We start from the raw sequence: 8,805 nt of genomic DNA, 5'->3' as shown, positions 1-8,805 counted from the left end.
CAAATCCCAGGAAAGTCCCAGAAATCCAGCGTTGCTCCTTAGGGACTCTTTCCTTCTTTTCACATTTGCTTCAGCTTCTTCTCTCACGTATTTTGGCTCCAGGCAAGGCAATGGGATTATACCGGCGATCCAGGGAAGCTCTGTCCTTCTTTAGCTTGCTCAGTGGCGTTGATAAATTGAGCAGGAGGAGGCAGAGGCATCTGGGTGGGGTTTCATCCTCACCTTGGAGAGATAAAGCCGTGGTGGCATCAGAGAGGAGCATGTGGAGCCCATGGAAAGGGCTCAGCCAGGAAAAGCCCATCTCAAATATCCCGTGGGGCAGAAACCCCAACACTCAGCACTGCACCAGGCACTCTCTGTGCCCTTGTAACGTTTGGGGTAAGGACAGAGGGCTGCCAATTGCTTCTGTTTCAAAAACTTCGGATCCTTTCCCCAAGAATTGCCTTCAGCAGGACGCCATGCCCAGCTGGGAGAGGATGTTGGGTTTTTCCAGTGACAGCTCCTCTCCCCTGAGCAGAGCCACTGCAGAGACCTCAGACCCCTGTAGGACATCAGTGCCTGTAGGACCTCAGATCCTGTAGGACCTCAGATCCTGTAGGACCTCAGATCCTGTAGGACCTCAGATCCCTGCAGACCCTGCAGAGACCAGCCAGGTGAGGGGAGGACAGGGATTGTCCCACCTGGGTGCCTCCCACTCTTTGCAAAGCCTTGGAGAAGCAGGAACAAGAGTTTCCAGGCAGCCCAGGGCTGAAGGTACTTTCTGTGGTGAATTTAATGAGGACATGTGAAAGGCCCACAGTGTTTGGAGTTGGCCTCCCTATCTCAGTCAAATCTGCTTTACAGCCTTTGGTGTCAGGGTTTGGGGGTCACTCAGAACAGGAGAATTATCCCCAAGGGGAGCCAGAGGAGCTCGGCTCAGGGTATGGGGGCTCAGAGAGGTGCAAGCATTAAACCAGCTCAGACTCCTCCCTTAGGCTGCCTCCTCTTGCCTCAGGTTTGAGTCTGGGGCCAGGCACTGCTGAGGCCTGGGCACCCCATGGTGTGGATCTGCCTGGGCACCCCCCTTCACTCCAGTGCCTGTGGAAGGGTAACAGTCCTCTCTGCTGTGGGGGATGAAGGGATTTTTGATGTCCCCAGGTGTGCCCCAGCACCAGAGCAGCTTTGCACGGCAGAGCTAAAGCTTTCTTTGCTAACCTCACGGTCTGTGGGCTCTCCTGAGGGAGTTACCAAATGAGCTGTGGGCACTCAGACCTTGGGAGCTTCAGGAAATGATTCCCACGGGGTGCAAGACAGGATTTTTAGGGATGGTTCTCCCTTTCCACTGCTCTCCCCCTCCTGCACCGCATTGCCTTCTCTCCTGAGAACTGCCTACCTGCAGCTGCAGGGCTCCCTTCAGTTCCCATCCCCGTCTGCTCCTCCTTGCTGGGATTCCTCACTGTCCTCACAGCTGGCAGCACCTCGCCTGGCTTCAGGAAATGTTTGTAGAGGCTTTAGCCGGGTTTGCAGTGAGCCACGGGGGAAGCACCAGGGCTCTGAGGAAATTCTGCCTCGGTGGCTCACAGCAACCAGAGCTTCTGTGCCTGAAGGGATCTCTCTCAGAACAAACCTGTGCTGGCTGTGTCCGGGTCCCTGGGCAGCCCAGGGCAGTGCCAGCCCATCCCTGCAGCGTCCCGGAGCTCTCCCAGAGGGGGAACAGCTGGAAGAAGTGGGGAGTGTATCAGGCTGGGCTGGGGATGCTGCTCTCTCTCCACACCGAGCACATCAGGGAACAGGAACTGGGACTCAGCTGGACCCGGTGCCACATTCCCAGGGAGGTGTCACCAGCTCCGCGCTGGAGCAGCAGTCCCGGGGAAGCCTGGGGGGGTTGTCCCCAGGGCACTGGGAGCAGCCAGACAGCCCTGGGGACAACGTGTGCCCTGGGACAGGGACAGGGTGACACACACCTTTAGGGACCCTGGGACAGGGACAGGGTCTCACACGTCTTTAGGGACCACATTCCTGCCGATCCCGCAGGGACCACACCCCAGGGAGGGGTAGGGGGTCCACACCCCACAAACACCTTTAGGGACCACATCCCTGCCAGGACCACACCCCCGGGGACAGGCACAGCGTCCTGACCGCACACACACCTTTAGGGACCGCGTCCCTGCCAGGACCACCTCAGACCACCGGAGACAGGTACGGTGGCCACTCACCACACCCCTGCCAGGACCGCATCTCGGGGAACGCGCACCGGGTCCGCACCCCCCACACACCTACACGGACCCCCTGCCCCGGGACCCTTCCCCTGGCCCCTGCGGACCCCCCAGCATCCGGCGCTGCCTGTGCCGGGCGCTTCGCGCTGCGGGCTCGCTGCGGGTCGCGCCGGCCGGGCGGCGGTGCCGGGATGCCGGGATGCCGGCGGAGCGGCGCGGCGCGGTCCCGGTGATGTCAGGAGCGGTCCGGCAGCGGTGGGCGGTCCTTCCCCGGCTCCCGGCTCGGCTCGGCGCCCGCCCCTGCTCCTCTCCCGGCTCGGCGCCGCTCCGCTCCGCCCCCGGCTCGGCGAGGAGCGCGGGCAGCCCCGCGGCCCCGCTGCAGTCCCGCTCCGGCATGGTAAGGCCGTGGGCATGGGGCGGGCGGGCGGGGGCGGGCCGGGCTGCCCGGGGCGCGGCGCGCTCTCACCCTCTCTCCGTCTCTCGCAGCCCCTCGCCGGAGCAGCGCCGGGACCCCGCCGCCTCCAGCCGCGCTCCGCCGGGCTCCGCCGCTCGCCGCGCGCCGGCATGAAGCGCCCGGCTCCGGGCGGCCGCCGCTGAGGAGCCAGAGCGGCGGCAGCAGCTGCGGGACCCCCCCCGGCCCAGCCCGCGCAGCCCACCCCGCGCCCCCCGCCCCGCTCCATGGGGCAGCGCCGCGGCCGCTGAGCGCCCCCCGAGCCCGCCCGCCGCGCCCCCCGCGCCGCGCCCCCCGCCTCGCCCCTCGCCCCTCGCCATGGGGCCGCGGCACCTGCTGCTGCCGCTGCTCCTGCTGGCCCTGCAGCTCCTGGCCCTGCTGCTGCCGCTGCCCGCGCAGGCGGCCGGGCCCCCCCGCGCCAAGGGCAACCGGACCCAGGGGGCGGCGGCGCCCCGGCGGACCCCCAAACCGGGCAAGGAGCTCCTGAACCAGACGCTGGCGGGCCCGGGGGCCGCCGCCCCCACGGCGCTGCCCGGGCGAGGCAAGGGCGCGGGGGGCGGCAAGGCGGCCCCCGGAGGCGGCGGGGGAGGCGGCGGGGGCTCGGCCCCGGCACACGAGACGTGCTGGGGGTACTACGACGTGAGCGGGCAGTGGGACAAGGAGTTCGAGTGCAACAACAGCCTGACGGGCTTCCGCTACTGCTGCGGCACCTGCTTCTACCGCTTCTGCTGCAACAAGCGCGCCGAGAAGCTCAACCAGAGCCTGTGCCGCAACTACAAGAGCCCCGAGTGGGCCCACCCCACCACGGCCAGCGGCGCCCTGCCCGCCGACGGCGGCGACGGCGGCGACGGGGACGCCAACAAGTACGACCCGGACAAGGACAGCACCAACGCCACCGTGTACATCTCGTGCGGGGCCATCGCCTTCGTGCTGATCGCCGGCGTCTTTGCTAAGGTGGCCTACGACAAGGCGAGGCGCCCGCCCCGGGAGATGAACATTCACAGGTGCGCTCCCTCCCCTGCTCCCTGCGCCCCTGGTCCCCTCGGGACGGCCTCTCGCCGAGCCTTCCCCCGGCAAAGTCTGCTCCAGGGTTTCCTTGCGCTGTCAAGGGTGCTCCTTGCCGAGGGTTTCCCAGCTGTGCCCCGGAGTTTCCTGTTGTGTGGCTCTTCCAAGGGTTCCACCTTCAGAGTTGCTGTCCAAGGGTCTGGTTTTTACACCGCTCTCCAGGGTTCTCCCGCTGCACTCTGTGCCCGAGGAGTGTCCCTGTGAGCACCCACTCGAGTCTCTGCGCTCTGCTCTGGCTCACCGTGCGTTTTCCCTGCTCCACCCTTCCAGGGGTTTCCCCAGTGCCATGGCTCTCCCACGGCTCCCCTTCGGTGCCACCTGCCCACACCATTTCCCGTGGTGCTGCCGCTTCCAGAGGTCCTCTCCTGAGTCCTTTATCCAAGGGTTCCCCCTTTTGCCAGGGCTGGCCAAGGGTTCCCTCTTTGCGCCATCCACCAAAGGATTTTCCCTTTCCATCCTCTGCCCAGGAGTTCCTCCTTCCCACGGCCCGCCCAGGGACACCCTCGCCCCTCTGGGCATCGCGCTGCCCACTTCAGGGCCTGTCCTGGTGCCCCGTGGCTCTTCTCCCGCGGCCACCTTTGTGGTCGCGTCCCCGTGCCTTCAGCACCGGCGTCGCGGACAGCTCCGGGACAGCTCCCGGAGAATTCCCGGATCGCTCCCGAATCGCTCCCGGACAGCTCCGCGCTGCCCCTCTGTGCCAAGAGTCTGTCCCGGAGCTCCGCGTGTAGCCGCCCCCGGCACCCCGCTCCTGTCCCCGGCACCCACCTCTGTCCCCGGCACCCCCCTCCTGTCCCCCGGCACCCTCCTCCTGTCCCCGGCACCCCCCTCCTGTCCCCTGGCACACCCCTCTGTCCCCCGGCACCCTCCTCCTGTCCCCGGCACCCTCCTCTACATCCCAGAACCTCGCCCTTACCCCTTGTCATCCCGGCACACCTCTCCTGCCCACTCCCCCACCCCGAGCCTCCCTCTGTGTCCCGGCACCCCCTTTTCCCCCTGGGAGCCCCCTCTTGTTCTTCGGTACCCCGAGACCTCCCCGGAGTCCTGGCTTGCGCCCCCCCCCCCCCGTACCCTGCACCCCTTCTTCTTTCCCCGGGACCCCCACACATCCCTCCACATCCCCCCGCACCCCTTTCCTGCCCCTGGCAGCCTCCTCCTGCCCCCGGCACTCCCCTCCTGACCCTTGGACCCCCCGACATCCCTCCTTCCCCTGGCATTCCCTCCTTCCCTCTGCACTCCCCTCCTGCCCCTGGCATTCCCTCCCTGCACTCGGGATCCTCAGCACCCCCCAAACCCCCAAATCTCCCCTCCAAACCTCCCTTTAGCCCCCCCTGCACCCCCCAGGGGCCGCAGAGCCGCCCGGACCCAGCCCGGGGAGAAGTTTGGGAAGTGTGCAGGGGATGGATCCGAACCCCCTGGGTGGTGCCTTCACCGCGTGGCCGCCGGGGCCGTGCGGGGAAGCGCCGGCGGCAGGGAGAGCTCTGCACATTCCCCCTTTTTTTTTTTTTTTTAAATCGGGCCCCTCTCCAAAATCCCGAGCAGCCTGTCCTTGCCGGCCGGAGAGGCGGCTCGGTGTCCCCTCGGTGTCACACAGCGCTGTAATGACAGAGAATGGCTCGGCGTGGCACAGAAAATCCTGCTTCAAAGCACAAGCTCGGGCGTCTGTAGCAGCCCTCCTCTCGGACAAATGCGTGCTCTCTCTCAGTTCATATTTATTTTATGATGAAAAAGTCCCTCCAAATGATGAGTGCTGCTGCTTGCGTGCCGTGAATCCGAGAGCTCCCTGTGTCTGAGCATAAAAATTGGTGAGAGGCTTCTTTAGAAGAACGGTGGTGAGCATCAGGGGGAAAGAGCTTGACTCCAGCAGATAACGCCTCCTAAAAATTATTTTAATGAAGGTTTTTTAATCAGAATTCTTGAAATCGTTGACTGTATTTTTAAGGCTGGGCTTCGGCTGCAATCAACAGAGAGTGGGGGGAGACATATTAGTTTTTTACGAGGGAAAAAAAGAGATGAGTGACGCAGTTTTTTATTTATTTGGGGTGATGTGTTTTATTTAGACTCCTCCCTGCAGTGAGGACAGTGAGGCTGGTTTACATCTGCTGAGGGTCTGGCCCTCGTATTCCATTCCAAAATCCCACCCACTCCCGGCCCCTGCAAGAATGTGACTTCACAGTGTTAAAAACTCCACACAGCTGTGTAGAGGCAAGGGTCCTGCCAGTGGCTTAGCCAGAAAATCGGCTCTTTTAAGTCTTTTGTTAACTAAGGGATGGTTCCCCAGCTGCCCAGCTCTTCTGGCTTCAAGGCAACTTTGCCTGGGCCTTATCTTCACACTAAATTTGGAAATCTGGGTTGGATGTCCATATGTTACTTCTGCTCCAGCTCCAGCCTGCTGCAGGGTTGGATCCTTCACCCTTGGAAATCAGAGCCAGTGTTGCCAGACTTGTCTGGATCCTTCCTGATGTTTTCATTTCTTTGATGCTTGCTTTGCTTTATTTAGCTAAGTTCTGGTGAAATGATTCACCTGTGTGTAGAAGTATGAATGGCAGATTGAGTGCTCGGGAAGCTTGACTTCCAGAGCATTTTAAGGAGTTGATTGACTTCTATAATATGGTAGCTGGTAAAAGATTATACCTTTCAGAACTGTGTTACCTGAACTTGATCAACATCACACAAGGGTTTAAATATTGTGAAGTGCATCTCCTGCCTTGGGCTGAATGCTCTCTGTGCTCTGAGCAGAATGTAAATACTGAGAGGAGAGGAATGGTTTGTCTTTGTCTCTGACAGCTGCTGGGGAGTAGCAGAGAAGGAGAAGAACAGGATGGGGTTGGATATTTCTGTCTGTTTGAGGTCGTGTCAGTTGGAGTGAAGTGTAACATCCCGAATAATTCTCCGTAGCGATGGCGAGTGCATTAAACCTCGGTGTGTGTTCTCTGGGAGGAGGAGAGCAGCAGCACCAACAGAACTTGTTACAGGGGGCTGCAAAAAGCCTCTTGGGCTGGTTGGTATCCCACGGGGTGGGGAGATCAATCAGAACTTCCCTGCACTTCACCACGAGCAGGATCACACTGTAAATTTTACTTCCTCGTAAACGCTCGCCGAGCAGTGCCGTGTGTGGATGTTATCCCTCTGCTCATTTCTCATCCAGCTTTTACAGAAAATCCTTATGAACTCACTTGGAAAGAACATTTTGAGGGGAGGGAGGGCTGATTTAATGTCTTTGGGTGGAAGGAGGGTTTACAAATTCACAGGGGAGCTGTCACTCTGCCGTGGAAGGAAGGGCTGGCTGTGCATGTGCAGCTCCGAGCTGGTATCAGCTCCTATTTCCAGGCACTGCCACATCCCTTTAAAGCACAGGCACTGCTGTGATCCTGGGCTCAGCAGTGGCAGCCACTGAGACAGTCGTTTCTAACAGCAGTTAAGTGGAGATGCTTTGAAAAGCAGGAGCTGAAATATTCCCATTTTACAGAAACGCTTGTAATGCTTTCAATGGAACTGATTTTTTTTTTTTTTTTTTGGTAATTATAGGAACTTCCAGCCTGGCCATAGAAAACTGCCTCTTGCTTTGGGGGTGACGCAGGCAGAGCTATTGCTGGGCTCCAGGCAGAAGCTGGGGCTGATTTCTGAGAATTGCACCCAGCAATGCTGTGTGTGCTGATGTTCTCTCATGCATTGGTGAGGACAGTTCGTTTTCGTCTCATTGCCAGGGTTGTTTTCTTTTCTTGAGCATCTCTTAAGTGGAATTCAAGTAGCAGTTGCTTTACTTTCAGTATGGGGATGAGTTAGAGAATCTTTGAACAGGGAATATCAGCTGGTTCTTCCCAGAGCTGGGTGAGTTTTTCTTGTAGCAGGGAGGGGCAGCACAGAATGTTCTCATCCCATGGCCATGACCCTGCATCCCCACAGAACAGAAATAATTCGCAGATGTAGCCCTGTTCCACGACCCCTGCTTAGCCCCAGCAGCAGCCACTGTGCTCTCTGCTGAGCTGGGAATGGACAGATTGGAGCCTGGGTAGAGCTGGCAGCTGGGGATTGAAATATCCCAAGTGCATCCCACTGGTCTGAGGGACAGAGGGACACAGTGGCAGCGCTGGCCCTGGGGCACTGGTGGGAGCCCAGCTGCTCTCCTGGGAATCAGCACAGGGATTTTTCCCAGCAGACCAGCTCTGCGTGCTGCTAAAAGGCCTTATCTGGCTTTGCATGGAGCGTGTCTGAGGGGTGGGAAAGGGAGAAGGGAAACAGGCTCTGTGCTGTGCTGTTCTTCACTTCACCTCCCACAGCATTTGTGCTGCTGCAAAGAGGGAAAATACCTGTGCTCCTCTTCTCTTTAGCCCCTTTGCATCTCCTGCCCTGTGAGTGACAACTGCCAGCTTTTCTAAATGAACATCCTTTCCCCGTGTAGAGACCACAGTTAAATTGATCCATCCCTGGTCGTTTCTGCTCCGTGGCTCTGAATTCCAACAGGAACCGGAGGCGATGGCTGTGTTCGCTCACAGATCCAAGGAGCAGGATAGGTGTGTGTGAGCCCAACTTGAAATACAGCAGGGTTTATGTTCCTGCAGGCTGCAGCTCCCCGCAGCTCCAGGGCCCTGTGCTTGCTGAGGGCTTGCTGGAGGGAGCTGCTTTCAGGTGTGAAGGTGATGAGGAGTGCCTTTCTCCAGCCCTGCTGTTTGAGACGGGATCACAGGCAGTTCCTGCAGCTCTGCTCTCTGCTGCTGGAGCCAAACAATCAAACTCCATCCGTCCCCAGGGCAGGGAGGGAGTGCTGTGAACACACCTGGCCACAGGGACTCTACAGAAGGTTTTCTTTCTTGGATGCTGTTCCTGCTTTCAGTCTCTTTCCACTGATGTGTTTTTTGTGCTCTGCCTTTTTTTTCACTCCACTTGGACTCACCTGGGTGCCTTTCAGCTGCTCTTTGCCCTGCTTTGAGTTCTTTAATCCTGGTGATGTCTGAGGCTCCTCTGAAGTTTCCTGTGCTCTCCCAGGCACGGAATACAGGGCCACAAGCACAGGTCAGACTGAACTAAGAAAAAACAAAAAAGAAAAGGTGCAGCCATAAAATCACAGAATCACTGAATGGAAGGGGTTGGAAGGAA

The 8,805-nt window shown here is 59.6% G+C and overlaps 1 protein-coding gene across 1 annotated transcript in view; it reads left to right on the top strand.

Moving 5' to 3' along the window:
* The first annotated feature begins 2,964 nt into the window (after positions 1-2,964).
* The window catches only part of SHISA6 (shisa family member 6), a 40,206-nt gene continuing 34,365 nt past the window's right edge, over positions 2,965-8,805 (top strand). The window contains exon 1 of the mRNA XM_066332444.1: positions 2,965-3,650. Within this exon, the coding sequence (XP_066188541.1) occupies positions 2,965-3,650 (686 nt within the window). The remainder of the gene's footprint in view (positions 3,651-8,805) is intronic.

Source organism: Sylvia atricapilla, chromosome 18, assembly GCF_009819655.1.
Source record: "Sylvia atricapilla isolate bSylAtr1 chromosome 18, bSylAtr1.pri, whole genome shotgun sequence".
NCBI classification, from domain to species: Eukaryota; Metazoa; Chordata; class Aves; order Passeriformes; family Sylviidae; genus Sylvia; species Sylvia atricapilla.
This window is presented reverse-complemented; position numbering and strand designations above follow the sequence as displayed.